At 55.5% G+C, this 25,023-nt stretch overlaps 3 protein-coding genes across 7 annotated transcripts in view; all 3 read left to right on the forward strand.

The window, feature by feature from the left end:
• The window catches only part of MYO9B (myosin IXB), a 139,002-nt gene extending 129,108 nt beyond the window's left edge, over nt 1-9,894 (forward strand). Inside the window, exons 31-40 of one of the 4 annotated variants that reach the window (XM_063801321.1) lie at nt 348-421; nt 1,045-1,237; nt 1,333-1,461; nt 1,764-1,869; nt 2,198-2,329; nt 4,537-4,660; nt 5,283-5,330; nt 5,665-5,802; nt 6,602-6,725; nt 9,754-9,894. In XM_063801321.1, the coding sequence (XP_063657391.1) occupies nt 348-421; nt 1,045-1,237; nt 1,333-1,461; nt 1,764-1,869; nt 2,198-2,329; nt 4,537-4,660; nt 5,283-5,330; nt 5,665-5,802; nt 6,602-6,725; nt 9,754-9,785 (1,100 nt within the window). In that variant the 3' untranslated portion in view covers nt 9,786-9,894. Of the gene's footprint in view, nt 1-347; nt 422-1,044; nt 1,238-1,332; nt 1,462-1,763; nt 1,870-2,197; nt 2,330-4,536; nt 4,661-5,282; nt 5,331-5,664; nt 5,803-6,601; nt 6,738-6,845; nt 8,239-9,422; nt 9,579-9,753 lie in introns of those variants that run through there. The other 3 variants (XM_054673116.2, XM_054673117.2, XM_054673115.2) reach the window with 3 other exon arrangements.
• Nucleotides 9,895-10,259: 365 nt separating this feature from the next.
• On the forward strand, nt 10,260-14,782 carry USE1 (unconventional SNARE in the ER 1). Its single transcript, XM_054673121.2, has 8 exons — nt 10,260-10,470; nt 10,765-10,814; nt 10,956-11,034; nt 11,133-11,285; nt 12,413-12,422; nt 13,320-13,347; nt 14,166-14,340; nt 14,584-14,782. The coding sequence occupies exons 1-8, from the start codon at nt 10,369-10,371 to the stop codon at nt 14,764-14,766; spliced, it is 780 nt and encodes a 259-aa protein (XP_054529096.1). The 5' UTR covers nt 10,260-10,368; the 3' UTR covers nt 14,767-14,782.
• A 6,346-nt stretch (nt 14,783-21,128) lies between these two features.
• Nucleotides 21,129-24,159, forward strand: OCEL1 (occludin/ELL domain containing 1). Of its 2 annotated transcripts, none has more exons than XM_016935428.4 (6): nt 21,129-21,263; nt 21,640-21,816; nt 21,941-22,146; nt 22,783-22,948; nt 23,199-23,252; nt 23,953-24,159. In XM_016935428.4, the coding sequence occupies exons 1-6, from the start codon at nt 21,195-21,197 to the stop codon at nt 24,016-24,018; spliced, it is 738 nt and encodes a 245-aa protein (XP_016790917.1). In that variant the 5' UTR covers nt 21,129-21,194; the 3' UTR covers nt 24,019-24,159. The 2 variants fall into 2 exon arrangements, with proteins under 2 accessions (XP_016790917.1, XP_512479.2); XM_512479.9 differs by having other exon boundaries at nt 21,130-21,263; nt 23,747-24,159.
• Nucleotides 24,160-25,023: the final 864 nt, after the last annotated feature.

The raw sequence follows: 25,023 nt of genomic DNA on the forward strand, positions 1-25,023 counted from the left end.
GGCAGATCACCTGAGGTCGGTAGTTCGAGACCAGCCTGACCAGCATGGAGAAACCCTGTCACTACTAAAAATACAAAATTAGCCGGGCGTGGTGGCGCACACCTGTAATCCCAGCTACTCAGGAGGCCGAGGCAGGAGAATCACTTGAACCCGGGAGGCGGAGGTTGCAGTGAGCTGAGATCACGCCATTGCGCTCTAGCCTGAGAACAAGAGTGAGACTCCATCTCAAAAAAAAAAAAAAAGAAGAAGAAGAAGGCAGTTGGCGGCCCCCGGCCAGCTGGGTGGGTGGCTGCAGGAATCTGGGGTTCCCAGCACCCTCTGTGACTCCCACCCTGTGGACCTCCTAGTGTGCAAGATGACCTGCCACAAGAAGTGCGTGCACAAGATTCAGAGCCACTGCTCCTACACCTATGGGAGGAAGGTGAGTGTACGAGGCCTGGAACTTTCTACAATGACACACCACTCACGGCCAGGTGCACCAGGAGGTGGTGCTTGATGTGAGGGCCAAGCGAAGCATTGAGCAGCCAGCAGGGGGCGGCTGTGGCCTCTGGTTCTGCAGAACACACCATTGTCCCTGGTTCTGTACAAACTCCTTGAGGCCCTTAGGCAGGGCCCAGGCCTGTGTGTGTGTCTCAGCTCCCCCAGCCCGGCTCATCCTTGCTCCTGAGAGAGTCCTGAGCCATGCAGAGGGAGGCCCCCCAACTCTGTGCATAAGGTTGGGGTCCTGGGTGCTGGGGGTACAGCAAGAGTCAGGGTCTACTTCTGTGAGGTGGCTGTGGGGGCTAGGTTATAGCTCTCTCCCCACGAAGGACCACCCATGCCTTGGGTGGCCTACAAAGGAAGCCCCTGCCCAGTGGCTGCCATGCTGGCCTTGACTTCTGCAGCCCCACACCCCCAACAACCATGCAGAAGGAGACAGGGAGGGACAGAACAGCAGAGGAAGCCCTGAGGGCCTTGTGCGGGACCAGGAGGGAGAGGCCCCCAGAGACAGCTGGAGAGGAAGACAGCCAGGCCCAGACCTGACCCCCCACCCCGGCACTGCAGGGCGAGCCAGGCGCTGAGCCTGGCCACTTCGGCGTGTGCGTGGACAGCCTGACCAGCGACAAGGCCTCGGTGCCCATCGTGCTGGAGAAGCTCCTGGAACACGTGGAGATGCACGGCCTGTACACCGAGGGCCTCTACCGCAAGTCGGGCGCTGCCAACCGCACTCGGGAGCTCCGGCAGGCGCTGCAGACAGGTGGGCGCTGTGGGCAGGTGGGCACGGTGCCAGGCCCCAGGCACAGCCGTCCTGCCAGTGCGCCGCTCACCAGTCCCACCCCACCCACCCCACAGACCCCGCAGCAGTCAAGCTGGAGAACTTCCCCATCCACGCCATCACAGGGGTGCTGAAGCAGTGGCTGCGGGAGCTGCCCGAGCCCCTCATGACCTTCGCACAGTACGGCGACTTCCTCCGAGCCGTCGGTGAGCCCCATGGCAGTGCGGGCGGCAGCAGGCGGCCACAGCCAGGATACAGCGCTCGCTGTGACCAGCCCAGGAGGCAGGACCACCCAGTTCACAAACTGAGAAACTGAGGCCCAAAGCAGTCGGCCCAGCCAAACCGGGTCCCCAGTTTGGGGTGGGGCCAGGACACCTCTGTAGCCATCCATTCTTGCCTGGGCACCACAGGGTGGATGGCACCTGTGCATCTCAGGTCGTGTTGGTGGGGACAACAGGCACCTTGGGGACCCTTGGGAGCTGACGTCCTCAAACTCCACTGCCTGCAGAGCTGCCGGAGAAGCAGGAGCAGCTGGCTGCCATCTATGCCGTCCTGGAGCACCTTCCAGAAGCCAACCACAACTCCCTGGAGAGACTCATCTTCCACCTTGTCAAGCAAGTGCCTCCCCACCTGCCCTCTGTGGGGTTAGGGTCGCATTGGGAACCCGCGAGGCAGCATTTCCCAGGAGGACCCGAGCTGGCGTTCTGTGGTGGTTTCGAACCAGGAGGCAGACCACTGTTGGGGGTTCTGGGAGGGGGCCAGGCTGCTGGGCCGCCCAGGTCCCTTGAGGTACCTCTCTGTGCTGCGGAAGCATCTCCCAGTGCTGGGCTGTGGCACTGCTTTCCCAACAGCCACCCCAGGGCTCAGAAGTTCAGTCTCGGGGCTCCCTGGGACCTCCCTCCCTCGGCCCTAGCCATCCTCTAACTGCCAGTGGCTGTGCAGGGTGGCCCTGCTCGAGGATGTCAACCGCATGTCGCCTGGGGCGCTGGCCATTATCTTCGCACCCTGCCTCCTGCGCTGCCCTGACAACTCGGACCCGCTGACCAGCATGAAGGACGTCCTCAAGATCACCACGTGAGTGCCCACCCTGCCCCGGAGGCATGCTCAGGGCAGCCCCACCCAGGACCCCACGACAGCTCCATCCATCCCTGTGTAAATAAATGTGTAAGAAAAGTCCAGAGCCGAGTGCAGCGGTTCACACCTGTAATCCTAGCTACTTTGGGAGGCCAAGGCAAGAGGATCACTTGAGGCCAGGAGTTCGAGACCAGCCTGGGCAACATAGCAAGACCCTACAAAAAATTTGAAATTTGAAATTTGTATTTAAATATAAAAATTTAAATTTTCAAATTTAAATTTTTAAATTCAAATTTTTATTTAAATATAAAAATTTAAATTTTTGTCTCTACAAAAAATTTAAAAATTAGGCCAGGCATGGTGGCTCACGCCTGTAATCCCAGCACTTTGGGAGACCGAGACGGGCAGATGACCTGCGGTCGGGAGTTCGAGACGAGCCTGACCAACATGGAGAAATCCTGTCTCTACTAAAAATACAAAATTAGCCGGGCGTGGTGGCGCATGCCTGTAATCCCAGCTACTTGGGAGGCTGAGGCAGGAGAATCACTTGAATCCAGGAGGCGGAGGTTGCAGTGAGCTGAGATCATGCCATTGCACTCCAGCCTGGGCAACAAAAGCGAAACTCTATCTCAAAAAAAAAAAAAAACAAAAAAAACAAAAATTAGCCAGGCCTGGTGGCATGTGCCTATAATGCCAGCTACTGGGAGGTGGAGGCTACATTGAGCTGAGATCGCACCACTGCACTCCAGCTGGGCAACAGAGTGAGACTCCGTCTCAAAAAGAAAATTTAAAAAAATAAAAAATATATATATAAACTAGCCAGGTGTGGTGGCAGGCGCCTGTAATCCCAGCTACTCGGGAGGCTGAGGCAGGATAATTGCTTGAACCCAGGAGGTGGAGGTTGCAGTGAGCTGAGATCACGCCACTGCACTCCAGCCTGGGCGACAGAGCGAGACTCCGTCTCAAAAAAAAAAAAAAAAAAGAGCAACTATCCAGATGGCAGTGGCCCCAGCAGTTGTGTCTTTTTGAATGTGCTTTAATGAGCACACCCCATTGTACTAAAACAGAACTTTCTTTTTTCTTTTTGAGACGGAGTCTCACTCTGTCTCCCAGGCTGGAGTGCAGTGGCACGATCTCGGCTCACTGCAAGCTCCGCCTCCCGGGTTCACGCCATTCTCCTGCCTCAGCCTCCCAAGTAGCTGGGACTACAGGCGTCCACCACCACGCCCGGCTAATTTTTTGTATTTTTAGTAGAGACGAGGTTTCACTATGTTAGCCAGGATGTTCTCGATCTCCTGACCTTGTGATCCGCCGTGAGCCACCGCTTCCAGCCTAAAACAGAACTTTTAACAAAGGCTGGATGATAGGTGAATGGTAGTGGATTCCTCTCTCTGCTACAAAGCGTCCTGTCATGGGAGGATAAGGAACAAGCAGCAGCCCCTGCAGGTCGCACCACAGAGCTCACCCAACCTGAGTCCCTCTGGTACTGACCACTCCGGACTGAGTCCTTCTGGTACTGACCATTCCGGACTGAGTCCCTCTGGTACTGGCCACTCAGGGCTGAGTCCCTCTGGTACTGACCACTCCGGCCTGAGTCCCTCTGGTACTGACCACTCCGGCCTGAGTCCCTCTGGTACGGACCACTCCAAGCTGAGTCCCTCTGGTTCTGACCACTCCAAGCTGAGTCCCTCTGGTTCTGACCACTCCAAGCTGGGTCCCTCTGATACTGACCACTCCAGGCTGAGTTCCTCCCAATAATGACCACTCCAAGCTGAGTCCCTCTGACACTGACCACTCCGAGCTGAGACCCTCTGATACTGACAACACCAGGCTGGCCTTGACCACCAAGTGGGCATACTGTGGGTCAGCCCATGTCTGGAGCCCCTGGGGCCATCTGCCTATTGCCCCTGGGACAAACTGCCCAGCAGCTTGTACTTCTCTGCGAGGCAGGATAATTCCCACCCTACTGGTGACTAAGGGGTTCAGTTCACTCTGACCCTCCTTCAAACAAGGAGGCGTGCAGAGACAGGAGACAGGCTCAAAGAGGTAGAGTGAGCTGCCGAAGGTCACACTGCATGGGAGCTGGCACAGCCGTGTCCCAGGCATTGCTTGGTCTCTGAGCCTCAACCACTGCCCCCCAGGCACCAGCTAGCATCTCCCTGGACCTCAGACGTCCCCGGGGCGGTAACTGAGGCACTTCTCTGTAGGTGCGTGGAGATGCTGATCAAGGAGCAGATGAGGAAATACAAAGTGAAGATGGAGGAGATCAGCCAACTGGAGGCTGCAGAGAGTATCGCCTTCCGCAGGCTTTCGCTCCTGCGACAAAATGCTGTGAGTACCGGTGATCGTGGGGGCGGGACCTCTTTGGTGGGGCGGAGCCTGGTGCTGGGCAGGGCCTTGGGCGTGGCTTTGTTGCTGGGAAGGCTGGTGAGTGGGGTCTTGGTGGGCGGGGCCTTGGGTGGGCAGGACCTCCCATGCCGAGGATGGGTGTGGTAGTGGGTGTGGTCTCGGGTAGCAGGGCGGGGCCTCCCTTCCCAGTTCCCCGCCCACTCCTACCACACCCTTGGCCACAACCAGCCTGGCTGGGGCCACCAGGCCCTGCAGGTAGGGGCAGACTTACTGCCTTGAACGAAAGACGATGGTCCTCGCTCAGCCTCACTCCAATTATGTTCCTCTAGGTGGGGCAGGTAGGGGGACCAGCTTCCTGCTTGCTGATGGTTCAGGTCATCAGTCCAGCCTTGTCCCTTCTGACCTGGGCCCTACCCACGGGGAAATGTTCCCATAGCAGAAGAATCAGCCCCACAGTGCAGGGGTGTGTTAGTGGGGAACGGGCTCTGGGCTCCTGTGGGAACCAGGGACCCCCTATCTTGGTACCGGTCATTGGATGTATCCCCAGCTCATGCCTGTGTCTGTCTTGGCCCGTGTGGTCACCCTGTGTTCATCTCTCTCCCAGCCATGGCCTCTCAAACTGGGGTTTTCGTCTCCCTATGAGGGGGTCCTGGTATGTACGCGTTCGGTGGGCCCGCGGTGCATGTCTCCCGGTGCAGTGCATGCTGGGGTTCCCTGGGGCCCTGGACCCCTCGTAGGATAGACAGAGCCTGTCCTAACCTTCCGGAAGTGCATGCTGGGGAGGCCCCTTGCCTGCTGACCTTCTGTGCTCAGGACGACTAATCAGCCACATGACCACCACTCTGTCCCATGGGATTCCTAGAGAAGTCTCACTAAGAGCCCAGCACACTCACATCACAACTAACCTCCTGGGATCTGCTCACACCTCCGGCAGTAACCTCGCCCACTCGGAGATGTCAGTGGGACCCCTTGCTTCTTTGTTTCAGAACAAGAGCCCCAAGACCCGGGACAGCCAGGAGGAGGAGCTGGAGGTGCTGCTGGAGGAGGAGGCAGCCGGCGGCGATGAGGACCGGGAAAAGGAGATTCTCATTGAACGGATCCAGTCCATCAAGGAGGAGAAGCAAGTGGCTCGGTCCCCTCCCTCAGTCCTTCATGTTTAGGGCAAGCTGGAGTGCAGGTTCCATCCCTGGTGGTCCGCTTGACCTCGCCAGGTTTGGTCCTGTCATCCCTAACACTGGGCAAACAACACTTTTTTTTTTTTTTTTTTTTTTTTTTGAGACGGCGTCTCGCTCTGTCGCCCAGCTGGAGTGCAGTGGTGCTATCTCGGCTCACTGCAACCTCCATCTCCCGGGTTCAAGCGATTCTCTGCCTCAGCCTCCGAGTAGCTGGGATTACAGGTGCCCACCACCATGCCCTGCTAATTTTGTGTTTTTAATAGAAACAGGGTTTCACCACATTGGCCAGGCTGGTCTTGAACTCCTGACCTCAAGTGATCCACCCACCTTGGCCTCCCAAAGTGTTGGGATTACAGGCGTGAGCCACCGCACTCGGCCTTTATTTCTGAGACAGGGTCTTTCTCTGTCACCCAGGCTGGATTGCAGTGGTGCAATCACGGTTCACTGCAGCCACAATCCCCTAGGCTCACGGGGTCCTCCCACCTCAGCCTCCCCAGTAGCTGACACCACAGGTGGTGCACACCACCACGCCTGGCTAATTTTTTTTACTTTTTGTAGAACAGGGTCCGCCTATGTTGCCCAGGCTGGGTTCAAACTCCTGGGCTCAGGCAATCCTCCTGCTTGGGGTGGGGGGAGGTTGGGGACACGGAGTTACATCTAGGAGCAGCACAGCCTGCTCTGTTCCACACTGGCCCGGCACTTCCGGTGGGGTGGCCTTGAACACCACTACCCTTTTTCCTCCAGGGAGGACATCACCTACCGGCTGCCGGAGCTGGACCCAAGGGGCTCGGACGAGGAGAACCTGGACTCGGAGACGTCGGCCAGCACCGAGAGCCTGCTGGAGGAGCGGGCCGGGCGGGGGGCCTCGGAAGGTCAGTATTAAGGTAGCGTCTGCTTTTCTCCTTCCCATCCATCCCAGCAGGCCCCAGGGCGAGGGTCCTCCGGCTGCCGGCCCTGAAGCTGCAGTAACCCTGCCATCTGTCTCTCAAAAGGGCCCCCTGCGCCTGCTCTCCCTTGCCCCGGCGCGCCCGCCCCGAGCCCCCTCCCCACCGTGGCCGCCCCTGCACGACGAAGGCCGTCGTCCTTCGTAACGGTCAGAGTGAAGACCCCCCGGCGGACCCCCATCATGCCCACCGCCAACATCAAGCTCCCACCAGGCCTGCCCTCCCACCTGCCTCGCTGGGCACCGGGTGCCCAGGAGGCGGCTGCCCCAGTGCGGCGCCGGGAGCCACCTGCCCGCCGCCCGGACCAGATACATTCCGTGTACATCACGCCCGGGGCAGACCTGCCAGTGCAGGGCGCCCTGGAGCCCCTAGAAGAGGATGGCCAGCCACCTGGGGCCAAGCGGAGGTACTCGGATCCCCCAACGTACTGCCTGCCCCCCGCCTCGGGCCAGACCAATGGCTGAGGGCCACAGCTGACAAAGTCTGCATGTCCGAGGACGGCCCCTGCACTGGAGCTGGGCGCCAGAGCTGCAGAGCTAGTGTTCGGCCCTCAGAGAAGGATCCAGAATCAAAAGCTCAAGAGTGACGTGAGGTGGGCACCGGCCCCAAGTGCAGAGTCAAGGCAGGGAGAGGCCGGCTGGAGCCAGGCCCCCTCGCGCGCAGCCCCCAAATCATGGACGCACCTGTGGGGAGCACCACATCTCCACCTGCGGCCTCACATCTCCCCACTCCCCTTTTTGTACGTTTAACTGTTTCTTTGTACGTGGTTTACGTAACTTTAAACTGTAACAGCCTTAATGGAAGACCAAATGGTTTTTTATATGTGTATGTACAAAGTTTTCTATTAACGCTGCCCGTCTCCCTTATAACCTGGACGTGAGCTGTCAGAGCAGAAGCTACCAGGCCACTGCGCGTCTGAGGCTCAGACCCCTGCTGTGGTTGGCTTGGGGTGGCCAATGGGCTGGGACCCTCCATGAGAGTTTTGGACACTTGGGTCACCTGACCCGTGCCTCTCTGACACATGTCTCCGGGGGGCAGCCACCTGGCCAATGTGCATTTGAGGACGTGCTGGAACCTTCCATGGGGGTCTAGGCTATTGGCTGGAGCCAGGACATGAGTCAGGGGCACCATGGACCTCACGTGCCAGGGAGACTTGAATGTGGCTGTCACTCTTCCGGACGCCAAGGGCTGCAGGAGGCTGGTTTTGGCACTACCCACCCCGTGTGACAGAATAGGAGCCGGCGACTCAGGACTGCTCACGGGTCAGGAGGGCAACGCCTGAAGTCAGACCTCCCTGTAGGTCAACAGGGACAACCTGGGGATCTCTGGAGCAGGGCCCTCCTCTCTCAGGCTTGGCCCACTCCCCCAGACACCTGGACATGTGGCTCCAAATCTGGGACAAGGGGCCCCCGCACAGCGTGAAATAAAAAGTGCCTGAGAAGTGTGTGCATGGGACGCCTGCTCATATGGGATCAGGCTTGGAAGAACAGGGCCGGTGGGTGGGGGTCTGCCCTGTGGCCTCAGCCAAGAAGGGTGCAGAATATGGGTGGAACACTGTCCTCAAAGACCTGTCTTGATCCTCCAGCAAACAGGGAGCTCCCAGCAGAGCCTCACTTGGCCAGGAGCGCCTGCTGTCCTGGCAGCCCTCTCTGGCCTCCCTGATTCAGTGCCCAGCCTCTGGAGCCTAAATGTCAGCTGCAGCAGTCACCCATCCAGCGGAGGTGGCCAGTTCCTGGTGGGCCCAGCAGGACAGGAACAGATGGGCTCCCAGGGTGCCATCGGATGGGAGTCGTGGGAACTGGCTGGCTGGTATTGGTTGGGGCGCCGTGAAGAACCCAAGTTCAGACAGCACATGCCAGAGGTTGAGGGGCTTCTCCAAGGCCACACAGCTGGGAGGGGCATGGCTGGGATTTAGACTCTGCCCTGCCAGCCTCTAGAGGCCCCTTTGATGGGCCCTGGGTTTGGTCTCCATGGTTTGTTGTGGGTTTTTTTCTTGAAACACGGTCTCACTCTGTCACCCAGGCTGGAGTGCACTGGCGCGATCTCGGCCCACTGCAGCCTCCACCTCTCGGGTTCAAGCGATTCTCCTGCCTCAGCCTCCCGAGTAGCTGGGATTACAGGCACGCACAACCAAGCCCAGCTAATTTTTGTGTTTTTTGAGAGAGACAGGGTTTCACCATGTTGGCCAGGCTGCTGTCCAAACTCCTGACCTCCAGTGATCCACCCACCTCACTCTCCCAAAGTGCTGGGATTACAGGCGTGAGCCACCGCACCTGGCCCTCCATGGTATTTTCCTTTTTTTTTTTTTTTTTTTTTTTTTTTTTGAGATGGAGTCTTGCTTTGTTGCCCAAGCTGGAGTGCAGTGGCACAATCTCGGCTCACTGCAACGTCCACCTCCTGGGTTCAAGCAATTCTCCTGCCTCGGCCTCCCAAGTAGCTGGGATTACAGGCACCCACCATCACGCCCGGCTAATTTATGTATTTTTAGTAGAGATGGGGTTTCACTATGTTGGCCAGGCTGGTCTCAAACTCCTGACCTCAGGTGATCCATCTGCCTCAGCCTCCCTAAGTGCTGGGATTACAGGCGTGAGCCACCGCACCTAGCCGTCTATGGTATTTTTCAAGGACATCAGGCCCACTGGTGTAACCAAGGTGCAGATGACCTAAGGTGTGGGAAAATATGAAGGCTGCATGCCAGGCCCTGGTTCCTGTGAAGCCCCCACCCTCATCCTGTCACTCCAGAAGAGAGGCACTGCAGGCATAGGGGTACTCAGCTTCCAGGTACTGAGGTGGGCTGGGAAGGGGTTCTCCATGGGGGTCTGGGCGTTAGGGGGGACCCAGCCCCACCTTGCTCACTCTCGGGCAGAGCTGTCTCATATCCCCCTTGAGGCAGGTACTGTCACACTGTCCATTTCCCGGGGGAAGAAACGGATCCAGAAAAGTTAAACTCTCCCAGGGCCGAGGATGGAATCAGAGCTGGAGCTGTGACCTGGAAACCCATAACCACAATACAGATGAGCCCTGCTGAGGTGGGGGAAGCCTTGGATTCCCGAATCCCAGGCTACAGAAATCGGGAAGGGTGTGTGGACGTGAAATAGCTCCGACTGGGAAGAATCCAGGTAGGAGTGGGGTGCGGGGAGGTACTTTGAGCAGGCAAAACAGAACAAGAGGGCACACTGCACGCGGGTCTGACACCAGAAGACCCCGGTCGTCCTATCATTCCCGAAGGGTTAACATGCTCTCGAAGAAAAGCAAGTGATTCGCTTAAGTAAGAATGGGGTGGCGCCTCTCCTATTTTTTTAAAATAGAGATAGCGTAGCGCTATCTTGCCCGGGCTGGCCTCAAGCAATCCTTTCCCACCTCTGCCTCCTAAAATGCTGGCATTACAGCCCTGAGCCACCGCGCCCGGCCCAGCGCCCCGCCTCACAACAAGATATTACTTCCGCTCCAAACAAAGATGGGCCAAGCGAACGAGCGCGGGGGAAACATCCGCCCGGAAGGCCACTTGAAGGCACTTCCGCCCTCTCTTAACATGGAGCCGGCGGAAGGGGCGGTGTAGGGCCGGGCGATAATGGCGGCGTCGAGGCTGGAGCTAAACCTGGTGCGGCTGCTATCCCGCTGCGAGGCGATGGCAGCGGAGAAACGGGACCCGGACGAGTGGCGCCTGGAGAAGGTGAGGGGATCTCGCACTGCCGCGTAGAGCCCGACTCCCGGGGGGTGATTCCTAGGGTTGGAAGCCACCTGGCCCGACTCCCCGGCCCCAGTAGCTTCTCGGGCAGCGCCCTTTCCGGTCAGTCCCGCCACGTCCACCTGTAGCTTCCGCCCCCGTCCCTGGGACTCCGCCCCTCCCCCACTGGCCCCGCCTCCTTTACGCTTGACCCCTCCCATTTGTCGGTCCCGCCCCCCCGACTCCCATGATCAGGACATGGGAAAGACCCCCGGGTGACAATCCGCTTTTCCTCCCCAGTACGTGGGAGCCCTAGAGGACATGTTGCAGGCCCTGAAGGTCCACGCGAGGTGAGTGCAGGCAGCCTCAGGGCTTTCACATCAGCACGTGGCTGTGCTACTGGGACATCCCAGTACCGCTATCCCAGCTGGGACCCTTCCCTGAGCTGGGGACCATGGACAGGTTTTGTTTTTCTTCTTCCTGCCTTCCAGCAAACCGGCCTCTGAGGTGATCAATGAATATTCCTGGAAGGTGGATTTTCTGAAGGGGATGCTGCAAGCCGAGAAGCTGGTGAGAAGGGGTGCCCCTGCCCCCTCAGCCCCCATCACCGCTCACTTTGGTCCCCAGGACCTGCCCCTCCAGTGACTTATCTTCCCACATTTCTGCAGACCTCCTCCTCAGAGAAAGCACTGGCCAACCAGTTCCTGGCCCCTGGCCGTGTGCCAACCACAGCCAGAGAGCGAGTGCCCGCCACAAAGACGGTGCATCTGCAGTCACGGGCGCGGTACACCAGCGAGATGCGGAGTGAGCTACTAGGCACGGTAGGGCTCCTTCCCTGGTCCCTGGGAATCCCTTGGACAGGAATAGGGGTTCTATGCTTGCAGGCAGCCAGAACCACAATACTGTCAGATACAGGAACCCTAAGGGGGTCCAGCAATCTCTTCCCTGGGTCATCACACAAGGCTGCTCAACAGAGGGGCATTGTGGCTAAGGCTTTGCTAGATGAATAGGAATTTGGTACAAGGCAAAAATGGAATGTGTCTGGTTAAGCTCCAGAGTTGGCCCAAGAGCAGGGTTTGAGTCCTGGCTTGCAACTTACAAGACACGTAAGTTTCTTCAGCCGTAAAAGAGGATGACAAGTTCCTTTCTGAGCACTTTATGTGGATCAGCTCAATCTTTTAAAATATGAGTTGTTGTGGCCGGGCGCGGCAGCTCACGCCTGTAATCCCAGCACTTTGGGAGGCCGAGGCGGGCGGATCATTTGAGGTCAGGAGTTAAGACCAGCCTGACCAACATGGAGAAACCCCGTCTTTACTAAAAATACAAAATTAGCTGGGCATGGTGGCTCACGCCTGTAATCCCAGCTACTCAGGAGGCTGAGGCAGGAGAATCGCTTGAACCCAGGAGGCAGAGGTTGCGGTGAGCTGAGATCAAGCCATTGCACTCCAGCCTGGGCAATAAGAGTGAAACTCCGTCTCAAAAAAAAAATATGAGTTGTCGTTACCAGTTTAAGGTTGAGGAAACAGGCTCAGAGGTCATGGGATTTCCCCATGTCCTGACTGAAGGTGAGGAGGTTGAGGTCAGAAGGGACAGGTTTGGGAACAAGACAAGGGGGGTGACTTCATGGCATTTACTTTTTTTTTTTTTTGAGATGGAGATTCGCTCTTGTTGCCCAGGCTGGAGTGTGGTGGCGCGATCTTGGCTCACTGCAACCTCCGCCTCCCAGGTTCAAGCGATACTCCTGCCTCAGCCTCCCAAGTCACTAGGATCACAGGCACCCCCACCACGCCTGGCTAATTTTTTCTATTTTTAGTAGAGATGGAGTTTCATTATGTTGGCCAGGCTGGTCTCGAACTTCTGACCTCAGGTGATCTGCCCACCTTGGCCTCCCAAAGTGCTGGGAGTGAGCCACTGCACCCAGCCTCATACCACTTACTTCTTTCCACAGGACTCTGCAGGTGAGTCACCATGAACACAACAGGACTTGAGGGCCAGCTGACTAGGACAAGACATGTATCCTTGCTGCCCCGGGGCCTCCATGCCGAGACTCCATGCCCTGACTCCAACAGGAGCATCACCAAATTACACCTGGAGGAAGAGCCAGGACAGAGGAAATGGCCCCGAGAGGAAACAAAGCTAGGCACAGTGGCTCACACCTGTAATTTCGGAGGCTGAGGCAGGTGGATCACCTGAGGTCAGGAGTTTGAGACCAACCTGGCCAACATGACAAAACCATGTCTCTACTAAAAATACAAAACTCAGCCGGATGCAGTGCTACGTGTCTGTAGTCCCAGCTACTTGGGAGGCTGAGGCAGGAGAATTGCTTGAACCCAGGAGGTGGAGGTTGCAATGAGCTGAGATCACACCACTGCACTCCAGCCGGGGGCGACAGAGCAAGACTCCGTCTCAAAAAAAAAAAAAAAAAAGCAAAAAAATTAGCCAGGCGTGGTGACGCACACCTGTAGTCCCAGCATACTTGGGAGGATGATTGCTTGAGCCTGGGAGGTAGAGGTTGCAGTGAGCTGAGATTGCGCCAGTGCACTCCAGCCTAGTTGACAGAGAGAGACTCTGTCTCAAAAATAAGCAAATAAATAAATTTTTTAAAGCTAGGCACTGCCAGCCTATGGGACCAAGGCTAGGCTGGAGGGAGGGACCTGGGGTCTGAGGGAACCGAGACAGGAGTAAGGAGACCCTCCTAGAAGAGGGGGTATTCAAGCATGGTCAGAAGCCAACGGGGCAGCAGACAAGATGAGGAAACAGCATTCCAAGCAGTAGACCCAGCACAGGCAATGCTCAGGATGCCGGAAACGGGAAACCAACACTCGCCTTTTTTGCTTGGCCTGTTTTGCTTTCAGAGCCTGAGATGGACGTAAGGAAGAGAACGTGAGTGTCTGCGGCCCTGGGGCAGTAGTGGCAATTGGGCGGTGCGGCAGGGACGGGGTAGCAGTGGCCAAACCCTGGACCACCGAGGTACTACCACAAGGATCTAAACCAACCAGAAGCCACTTCTGTGGATGCTCTTCCCAGAAGTCAAAGGCCAGGCGCAGTGGCTCACGCCTGTAATCCCAACACTTTGGGAGGCTGAGGCAGGCAGATCACCTGAGGCCAGGAGTTCAAGACCAGCCTGGCCAACATGGCAAAACCCTGTCTCTACTAAAAATACAAAAAATTAGCCGGGCATGGTGGCACGCGCCTGTAGTCCCAGCTACTCAGGAGGCTGAGGCAGGAGAACTGCTTGAACCTGGGAGGTGGAGATTACAGTGAGCGGAGATCATGCCATTGCACTCCAGCCTGGGTGACAGAGCGAGATGCTGTCTCAAAAAAAAAAAAAAAAGAAAAAAGGCCGGGCACGGTGGCTCACGCCTGTAATCCCAGCACTTTGGGAGGACGAGGCAGGTGGATAATGAGGTCAGGGGTTCGAGACCAGCCTGACCAACATGGTGAAACCCTGTCTCTACTAAAAATACAAAAATTAGCTGTGCATGGTGGCAGGTGCCTGTAATCCCAGCTACTCAGGAGACTGAGGCAGGAGAATTGCTTGAACCTGGGAGGCAGAGGTTGCAGTGAGCCGAGATCGCGCCATTGCACTCCAGCCTGGGCGACAGAACAAGACTCTGTATCAAAAAAAGAGAAAATGTGTTGGTCTTCTCCCCTTTCGCACTCCATCTCTCATGTCCTCCTCCCCCCGTGTGTGAGATCAGTGGAGTGGCAGGGTCCCAGCCAGTGAGTGAGAAGCAGTCGGCAGCTGAGCTAGACCTCGTCCTGCAGCGACATCAGAACCTCCAGGAAAAGCTGGCGGAAGAGATGCTAGGACTGGCCCGGAGCCTCAAGACCAATACGCTGGCCGCCCAAAGTGTCATCAAGAAGGACAACCAGGTGTGGGGACTGGGGGAGCTCTCCAGCCTCTGCCCTGGGGCATCAGAGAAGGCTTCCCAGCACAGGAGCATTGTGGCTGGGGCTTTGCGGGATGAATAGGAGTTTCATAGAAGGCAAAAATGGCATTCCCAGCAGAGGGCACAGCACCAGCAAGCGACAAGAGGTGCAGGCCAGTCCCAGGGAAGTAGAGAGAGGCCATTCTTGGCCCCAGTCCTGTTGACACCTTTTCCACCTCCCCCACAGACCCTGTCACACTCACTGAAAATGGCGGACCAGAACCTGGAGAAGCTGAAGACGGAGTCAGAGCGTCTGGAGCAGCACACGCAGAAGTCAGTCAACTGGCTGCTCTGGGCCATGCTCATTATCGTCTGCTTCATCTTCATTAGCATGATCCTCTTCATTCGAATCATGCCCAAACTCAAATAAAGACCCCCACCCACCTTGTCTGTCTTCCGTCTGTCCCCTGCCCCCATCTAGCAGTGCCTTTCAGGCTGGCCAATGAGATGGGAGGGTTTTTGGAGGTCCCTGAAGAGCCACAGACAGTGCATGAGCAGGGGAAGAAGAACCTCAGGGCCAGATGCGGGGGCTCACGCCTGGAATCCCAGCACTTTGGGAGGCCAAGGCAGGTGGATCACTTGAGGCCAGGAGTTCAAGACCAGCCTGGCCAACATGGTGAAACCCCGTCTCTACCAAAAAATACAAAAATCAGGCAGGCATGGTGGCGCACGCCTGTAGTCCCAGCTACTTGGGAGGCTTAGGCACGAGAATCACTTGAACCCAGGAGGTGGAGGTTGCAGTGAGCTGAGATCCCAGTACTGCACTCCAACCTGAGCAACAGAGCGAGACTCCATTGCAAAAAAAAAAAAAAAGATTCTAAAAAGAAAAAGTCAGTCTTGGCAGGTCGGTGACTCATCAAACACTCCCTCCGCCCATGTTCCTCTGGAGCCTACCCCACAATGGACGAGGCCCAGCCCCAGGAGGCCCTAGGAGCCTCCGACTGGCAGACTTATAGCCGAACACAGTGCCTTCAGCGATGTAAGGCCAGGGTGAGGCCAAAGGGCAGAACAGGGGCTTGGAGGGTCGGGGAGGAGTGGGGCCATGACAGGAGCTCAGCCTGGAGGAGGGGGCATCAACACGAGGTCTTCCCTGGAATTAAAGGCAATAGTTCAAAGACAGAGCTCAGCCACACTGCAGCCTCAGCTCTCGGGACACTACAGATCCCTCACAGTCACTCGACAAACACACATGGGTCGTGCCCAGTGCTCACTGGAGACCCTGCCCTCCCCAGGTCACAGTCTGATCATTTCAAAGGAGAACTGGGTGAGTACTAGGGTAGGGGTCCTGAAAAGGGTCGTGGAGTAGGAATTCTGGGGTCCTGAGCCCTGCTCTCACACCAGCTCCAGACAGGGCACAGCCTGTGAGAGCAACTGAGGGGGCTCAGTGACGAGGGCTTGGGGTGTCTGCCCCATGGCAGCATGACGGCATTGTGGGGACACTTGGAGGTGCCCAGTGGACCCCCACTGACGTGGGTGTAAAATCCTTAGGTAGGGTTGTGTGGTTTTTTATGTTTTGTTTTGTTTTTGAGACAGGGTCTTGCTCTGTGGCCCAGGCTACAGTGCAGTAGTGCAATCATAGCTCACTGCAGCCTCGACCTCCAGGCCTCAAGCAATCCTCCTGCCTTGGCCTCACAAAGTGCTGGGATTACAGGCATGAGCCACTGTGCTCAGCCCAAGTAGAGATTTTTAAAAGTGCTACTGGCAGCTTTTAAAAAGTAGAACATAGAGCCAGGCGTGGTGGCTCATGCCTGTAATCCCAGCACTTTGGGAGGCTGAGGCGGGCGGATCGCCTGAGGTCAGGAGTTCGAGACCAGCCTGGCCAACATGGTGAAAACCCATGTCTACTAAAAGTACAAAAAATTAGCTGGGCATGGTGGTGGGCACCTGTAATACCAGCTACTTGGGAGGCTGAGGCAGGAGAATTGCTTGAACCCAGGAGGCGGAGGTTGCAGTGAGCCGAGATCACGCCACTGCACTACAGCCTGGGCGACAAGAGCGAGACTCCATCTCAAAAAAAAAAAAAAAAAAAAAAAAAGATCATAAGAAGGAGACAGCCAGGCATGGAGACTCACGCCTGTAATCCTAGCTACTGGGGAGTCTGAGGCAGGAGGACCCCTTGAGCCCAGGGACTGGAGGCTACAGTGAGCAGTGATCATGCTACTGCACTCCAGCCTGGGTGACAGAGTAAGACCCCTACTCAAAAAAAAAAAAAAAAAAAAAGGAAATGTATGCCTGAGACACAGGGATGATTCCTTATTAGAAAGCCACGTTGGCCAGGGCACCGTGGCTCACACCTTGTAATGCCAGCACTGTGGGAGGCCGAGGTGGGAGGACCACTTGAGCTCAGGAGTTTAAGGCCAGTCTGGGCAACATGGTAAAACCCTGTCTTTACAAAAAATACTCCCAGCTACTTGGAAGGCTGAGACAGGAGAATGGCTTGCGCCCAGGAGTTCGAGGATGCAGTGAGCTGTGATCACACCACTACACTCCTGCCTGGGTGACAGAGCGAGACCCTGTCTCAAACAACAACAACAAAAGCCAGCTACATTAATGCCTCAGAAAACAAAATCACAGATGCTGAAATGACAAATTGTACTGTTTAGCCTCCATTACCCAAAGTCTCCTAATTTAAAAAGAAAGGAAATAGATGGACATGTTCCTCACTTCACTGAAAAATCTCAAGCCAAAGGGAGCATTGACTTTAATGGGCAAATACTCAAAACTTCTGCCATCAAAATGAGGAATAGGCCAGGTGCGGTGGCTAAAGCCACCTGTAACCCCAGCACTTTGGGAGGCCAAGATAGGCAGATCACTTGAGCTCAGGAGTTCGACACCGGCCTGACCAATATGGTGAAACCTGGTCTCCACAAAAATACAAAAATTAGCCAGGCATGGTGGCACGCACCTGTAATCCCAGCTACTCAGGAGGCTGAGGCAGGAGAATCACTTGAACTCAGGAGGCAGAAGTTGCAGTGAGCCAAGATCGCACCACTACACTCCACCCTGGGTAACAGAATGAGACTCCATCTGAAAAAACAAAAACAAAAAAACGGGGGGAATGGAATGGGGAAGGATGCTTACAGTCGCCCTGCCTCCATAATGTAACATAGTCTTGAGGTGGTAGTCAGCACAACTAGACAAAAAAAAGAGGCTGGGCGCGGTGGCTCACGCCTGTAATCCCAGCACTTTGGGAGGCCGAGGTGGGTGGATCTAGAGGTCAGGAGGTCGAGACCATCCTGGCTAACACGGTGAAACCCCGTCTCTACTAAAAATAGAAAAAAAAAATTAGCCGGGCATGGTAGCGGGCACCTGTAGTCCCAGCTACTCGGGAGGCTGAGGCAGGAGAATGGTGTGAACCCAGGAGGCAGAGCTTGCAGTGAGCCAAGATAGCGCCACTGCAGTCCAGCCTGGGCAAAAGAGCAAGACTTCGTCTCAAAAATAAATAAATGGGGCCAAATATGGTGGTGCACGCCTGTGGTCCCAGATACTTCAAAGGCTGAGGCAGGAGGATTGCTTGAGGCCAGAAGATAGAGACTAGCCTGGGCAACAATAGCAAGACCCTGTCAATAGAATAAATAAAATGCCAGGCATGGTGGCTCATGTCTTTAGTCTCAACTACTTGGGAGGCTGAAGCAGGAGGACTGCTTGAGCCTAGGAGTTTAAGACCTGACTGGGCAACGTAGTGAGACCCCATCTCTACCAATAAAAATTTAAAAATTTAAAAATTATCCAGGTGTAGGCCACCTGGTTGGCTCACCAGGCCACACTGGCCAAGATGGTAGAACCCTGTCTCTACTAAAAATACAAAAATTAGCCAGGCATGGTGGCGGGCACCTGTAATCCCAGCTACTCAAGAGGCTGAGCCAGGAGAATTGCTTGGCCCAGGAGGCAGAGGTAGCAGTGAGCCGAGATCACACCACTGCACTCCAGCCTGGGAGACAGAGCAAGACTCCGTCTAAAAAAAAAAAAAATTATCCAGGTGTGGTGGTGCGTGCCTATAGTACCAATTATTCAGGAGGCTGAGGCAAATGATCACTTGAGCCCAGGAGTTCAATGCTGCACTGAGCTATGATCGTGCCACTGCACTCCAGACTGTGCAACACGGTGAGACCCCATCTCTAAAACAAACAAGAAGAAAGAAAGAAATGAGATTGAAAAATAAGAAAAGAAGAAAAATAAGAAATGAGAAGGCAAAATTATTTGCAGATGATATGACCGTATATATGATAGGCCCAAGCAATGTGACTAAAAATATTTCAATAAAAGAATTCCTTAAGCTAGCAAGAGACTTATAGATATTTAAAAATTCATTTCTTGTATACTATATATGTATATAGCTTTAAAATGTATTAAAGCATCCCATTTATAGCAGCAATAAAAAAAGATACACTGCCTGCTTAAACGAATTTTCTTGACATTTGAAGAACTTTTTTTGGAGTCGCCCAGGCTGGAGTGGTACAGCAGCACAATCGTGGCTCACTGCAACCTCCGCCTCCCGGTTTCAAGTGATCGCCTGCCTCAGCCTCCTGAGTAGCTGGGATTACAGGTGTGTGCTACCATGCCTGGCTAATTTTTGTATTTTTAGTAGAGACGGGGTTTCACCATGCTGGCCAGGCTGGTCTTGAACTCCTGACCTCAAGTGGTCCACCCACCTCGGCCTCCCAGAGTGCTGGGATTACAGGCATAAGCCACCTTGCCCGGCTGACATTTGAAGAACTTCTAAAAATCAACAAGAAAAAACATTTGCAGGATATAACAGGAAAAGAATTAGGAAATAGCGAAATAGTCTCTAAATTTTTTCACTCATACACTAGGCAATATTTCCTTTTTTTTTTTTTTTCTTTTTTTGAGACAGTCTCTCAACTGTCATCCAGGCTGGAGTGCACTGGCGCAATCTTGGCTCACTGCAACCTCTGCCTCCCGGGTTTAAGCGATTCTCCTGCCTCAGCCTCCCAAGTAGCTGGGATTACAGGCGCCCGCCGTCACACCTGGCTAATTTTTTATATTTTTAGTAGAGACGGGGTTTCACTATGTTGGCCAGGCTGGTCTCGAACTCCTGACCTCGTGATCCGCCCGCCTCGGCCTCTCAAAGTGTTAGGATTACAGGCGTGAGCCACCGCGCCTAGCCTTAGTAGGCAATATTTTCAACTTTGAAAGTACAGGTGAGGGGCCAGCGCGGTGGCTCACGCCTGTAATCCCAGCACTCTGGGAGGCCGAGGCAGGCGGATCACGAGGTCAGGAGATCAAGACCATCCTGGCTAACATGGTGAAACCTCGTCTCTACTAAAAAATAGAAAAAATTAGCCAGGCGTGGTGGCGGGCGCCTGTAGTCCCAGCTACTCGGGAGGCTGAGGCAGGAGAATGGTGTGAACCCGGGAGGCGGAGCTTGCAGTGAGCCGAGATCGCGCCACTGCACTCCAGCCTAGGAGACAGAGCAAGACTCCGTCTCAAAAAAAAAAAAAAGAAAGAAAAGAAAGTACAGGTGAGGGAATCCGTTATCATGCCAGTGCTGCCAAGGTTGTGGGAAAACCCCTGTATCTCTTGGAGCATAAATGGTACAATCTCACTAAGGAGTAACTTGGCAGTATGTTCCAAATGTAAAATACACACATCCCAGACAGGAGGCTGAGGCAGGAGGATCGCTTGAGTCCAGGAGTTGGAAAACAGCCTGGACCCATAAGGACATTTCCTCTCAAAAAAAAAAAAAAAAAAAAGCCAAGCACGATTATGGGATCACACCTGTAATCCCAGCACTGTGGGAGGCTGAGGCGGGTGGATTGCTGGAACTCGGGAGTTCAAGACCAGCCTGAGCAACGCAGCGAGATCCCGTCTCTACAAAAAACACAAAAATTAGGGAGGCGTTGTGTCACCTGTGGTTCCAGCTATTTGGGAGGCTGAGGTGGGAGGATCAATTGAGGCTAGGAAGGAGGTCGAGGCCACAGTGAGCCATGATCATGCCCTCCAGCCTGGGCAACACAGCCTCTCTCTCTCTCTCTCTCTTTCTATATATATATATATATATATATATAAAAGGCCGATTTGGGGCACACTGTCTATGAGTTAGCTCTGCTCTGCCAGGAACAGTACTGTTCAGTAAAGATGCCATCTAACACCACCTGCTCGCCCTTAAAAGAAATAAAAGAAAAAGAAAGAAAGGGGCGGGTGCGGTGGCTCACGCCTGTAACCCAGCACTTTGGGAGGCCGAGGCAAGCGGATTGCTTGAGTCCCGGAAGCTGTTCAAGACCAGCCTGGCTAAAATGACGAAACCCCGGGCGGGCGCGGTGGCTCACACCTGTAATCCCAGCACTTTGGGAGGCCGAGGCGGACGGATCACTTGACGTCAGAAGTTTGAGACCAGCCTGGCCAATGTGGCGAAACCCCGTCTCTACTAAAAATACAAACAACAACAGCAAAAAATTAGCTGGGCGTGGAAGTGTGCGCATGTAGTCCCAGCTACTCGGGAGCCGGAGGCAGGAGAACCGCTTGAACCCGGGAGGCGGAGGCTGCAGTGAGCCGAGATCACGCCACTGCATTCCAGCCTGGGCAAGTGAGACTCTTGTTAAAAAATTTTTTTCATATAATTGCTGAAAAAAATAAATAAGTTTAAATTTGCAAAACCATCCCGTTTTTTCAGACAAACTTGAGGGTCGAGGTCGGAGTCGACCATGTTTCGAAGGTGTGTGGCCACGCCCAGCCAGGTCAGCCCCGCCCCCAGGCCGTCAGGCCCAGCCCCCTTTCGTCAGACCCCGCCCCCAGCCCTGCTGAGCGACCCAGCCAGTCGGGTCCATCCTGCAGTAAATGCACAACCCGGACGGAAGTGCCTCTCCGACAGCAGATCCAGGCTCGGAGCTCCAGACGCTGGGACAGGTGACCCGGGGCGGTAGCGAGCCGGACGGCCTTGCAGGTGGGGCGGAGGTCCCGAGGAGCTCCTCGGGCGCGGTCGTCTGTGGGCTCTGCGCGCCCCAGAGGGCAAGGCTTCGGCAGCGCGGGGGTTAACTCGAGCCGGTCCCAGGCTGCGCGGCGACGTCAGAGTTCATTTACATAGCGCTCATTTGGGTTGCGCAGTCGTGGGCGGGGTCTGGACGTCGCTGCGGACCAATCGCGTGCGTCTATGCAAATAGCGGTCGTTCTGGGGAACTCTGCTCCCGCGGGGTGAGAGTTGGCCGCTCTTCGGCCGAGCTGCCCGCGCGTCCTTTCTCCGTGCGCGTCGTCAGGCGTGTCCTCTCCGCGTGTCCACCCACAGGCCGCCCGCAGACCACCCCCGCCGCGCGCGGGACACGACGCCCCCCGCAGGACCCGCCCATCAGCCCGGAAATCCCTGAGCTGCTTCTCCCGGAGGCCGATGCCCACCCGGGAGCCCCCAAAGACTCGCGGCTCCCGGGGGCACCTGCATACTCACCCGCCTGGGCCTGGGCCCCCGGTGAGCCTGACCGGGAGGGGGTCCCCAGGCCGGGCCTCTAGGCAAAAGATTTAGTCCCCCCAGTTTGAGGGACTCCGGTTTCCCGACACCCCGATTTAACTCCAGACCACGATTCCTGTGGCAGCTGCAGGGACTGGCGCCCCGAGGCCTCAAAACCAGCGCCCCCCGCCCTCCGTGCCAGCCCCAGCCGGGACCCCACAAGGCAAAGACCAAGAAGATTGTGTTTGAGGATGAGTTGCTCTCCCAGGCCCTCCTGGGCGCCAAGAAGCCTATTGGAGCCGTCCCTAAGGGGCATAAGCCTAGGCCCCACCCAGTGCCCGACTATGAGCTGTGAGTGTCCCCCATGTGATTCTTCATGCCTGGGATTAGGAGAGGGGCACTGAGGCTGGGGCTTTGATAGTTGAGTAAGAGTTTACCAAAGAGTAGAAAGAAAAGGATCCCTTGCTGATCAGTAGTGGGATTGCCCCTGTGAATAAGCCACTGCACTCCAGCCTGGGCAACACAGTGAGATCCCGTCTCCGAAAATAAATAAATAGGCCAGGCGAGGTGGCTCATGCCTGTAATCCCAGCACTTTGGGAGGCTGAGGCAGGCGGATCACCTGAGGTCAGGAGTTTGAGACCAGCCCGGCCAACATTGTGAAACCCCGTCTCTACTAAAAATACAAAAATTAGCTGGATATAGCGGCGCATGCCTGTAATCCCAGCTACTGAAGAGGCTGAGGTGGGAGAATTGCTCGAACCCGGGAGGTGGAGGTTGCAGTGAGCTGAGATCGCTACACTGCACTCCAGCCTGGACAACAGAGCAAGACTCTATCTAAAAAAATAATAATAAATAAATTAAAAGAGGGAGAGAAAAGGAACGTTTCTAGTAGGGGCCCAGCATGGACAAAGAAAAGCAAATTACACTGACTGGGGGAAAGAGTGGGGTTCTTTACACTCACACTCTGACCCTCTTCAACCTGGTAGTAAGTACCCACCAGTGAGCAGTGAGAGGGAACGGAGCCGCTATGTCGCAGTGTTCCAGGACCAGTACGGAGAGTTCTTGGAGCTCCAGCACGAGGTGGGGTGTGCACAGGCAAAGCTCAGGCAGCTGGAGGCCCTGCTGAGCTCCCTGCCCCCACCCCAAAGCCAGGTCAGCACTAGGGAGAAAGCCCTGCCCCGCAGCCCTTCTGAGTGGCCCGACCCAAGCCTCTGGGACACCCACTGGGTCCAGATTTCCAGGACTCTTTCTCCTCTCGGTTGGCTGGGCGCCGTGACACATGGCTAAGGTCAGCCCTTGAAGTCCCCACTAGATGGGCATTTAGTCTGTCTGAGCCTCAGTTTCTTCATCCCTTCTTGAATTCAACTCTCCCTAAACCCCCTTTCTACTCCTCCCCTTGCAGAAGGAGGCCCAAGTTGCAGCCCGGGTTTGGAGGGAGTTTGAGATGAAGCGAATGGTGAGTCTTGCATCCCACAGCTTGGTCTTGCACCCCTGAGACTTTTCTGTGAGGCTGGGGTGCCTGTGCCCAGTTTCTTTTTTTTTCTTTGTTTTGAGACAGAATCTCGCTCTGTCACCCAGGCGGGAGTGCAGTGGTATGATCTCAGCTCACTGCAACCTCAGCCTCCCGGGTTCCAGCGGTTCTCCTGCCTCAGCTGGGATCACAGGTGCCCACCATCGTGCCTGGCAAATTTTTGTATTTGTAGTAGAGATGGGGTTTCACCATGTTGGCCAGGCTGGTCTCGAACTCCTTACCTCAAGTGATCTGCCCACCTCGGCCTCCCAGACTGCTGGGATTACAGGCATGAGCTACCTTGCCCGGCTCACCCGGTCGCCTGTGCCCAGTTTCAAGGAGAGAAAATTGAGGCTCGGAGAATGAAAGGCAGAGAGTTAAGCAGCTTGAAGGCCACAGGGCAGACTGCTGCAAAGACTTCTGGGTCTCGCCCTGCCTAGGATCCTGGCTTCCTGGACAAGCAGGCTCGCTGCCACTACCTGAAGGGTAAACTGAGGCATCTCAAGACTCAGATCCAGAAATTCGATGACCAAGGAGACAGCGAGGGCTCCGTGTACTTCTAAGTGCCCCTGCAGATGGGCAGAGGGATGCATGGGGATGCAGTTCCCTTGCATTTCTTGGTATCTCTCAGCTTTTCCTCTTGCAGCTCCCCCTACCAGGGGTCGCTTTCTCCTGGATTGCAAATGCCTCTTCAGTTTGGACTCAGCTCTGACAGCCCCTCCTCCAGGAAGGCCTTCCAGGACTTCCTTCTCTGGGTCCTCTAGCTCTGACCCTATAGGGACTCCAGATCTCAACCTGTTCCCTGGAAGTAGGGCCTGCTCTCCATCCCAGTGAAATAAACGTGTATTAGACACCTACTGAGTATAATTACTTAACACTTCTGATTTCACTCAGTTGTCACACACACAAAAAGTTGTTTTTTGTTTTTGTTTTTGTTTGAGACTGTGTCTCACTCTGTCGCCCAGGCTGGAGTGCAGTGGCACGATCTTGGCTCACTGCAACCTCCGCCTCCCCGGTTCAAGTGATTCTCCTACCTCAGCCTCCCAAGTAGCTGGGATTACAGACACCTGCCACCACACCCAACTAATTTTCATATTTTTAGTAGAGACGGGGTTTCGCCATGTTGGCCAGGCTGGACTGGAACTCCTGACCTCAAGTGATCCGCCCACCTCAGCCTCCAAAAGTGCTGGGATTACAGGTGTGAGCCACCATGCCTGGCTGGGACCAAGAGTTTCTGTGGGCCTAGTAATGGGGACAAGATCGCTAGTGGACGCCAGTCGTGGTAGGGCAGCCTTCTGGAAGATCCAAGGGATGCCATGCTGGGGTCCACCTAAAGGGAGTGGGCTCAGCCTGGGAGCCCTGCGAGAGGCCATGAATGCACCCCAGACAAATGGATTCCTTTTTTTTTTGAGTGTTATTCTGTCGCCCAGGCTGGAGGGCAGTGGTACCATCTCGGCTCACAGCAACCTCTGCCTCAGGTTCAAGTGATTCTGCTGCCTCAGCCTCCCGAGTAGCTGAGATTACAGGCACCTGCCACTGCGCCCAGCTATTTTTTGTATTTTTAGTAGAGACAGGTTTTCACCATGTTGGCCAGGCTGGTGTCGAACTCGTGACCTTAAGTGATCCGCCCACCACCTCCTCCCAAAGTGCTGGGGTTACAGGCATGAGCCACCACGTCCAGCTGGATTCTTCCACTCTCTGTGTCTCCCTGGGCACT

The sequence above is a fragment of the Pan troglodytes genome, chromosome 20 (genome assembly GCF_028858775.2).
Source record: "Pan troglodytes isolate AG18354 chromosome 20, NHGRI_mPanTro3-v2.0_pri, whole genome shotgun sequence".
Classification (NCBI taxonomy): Eukaryota; Metazoa; Chordata; class Mammalia; order Primates; family Hominidae; genus Pan; species Pan troglodytes.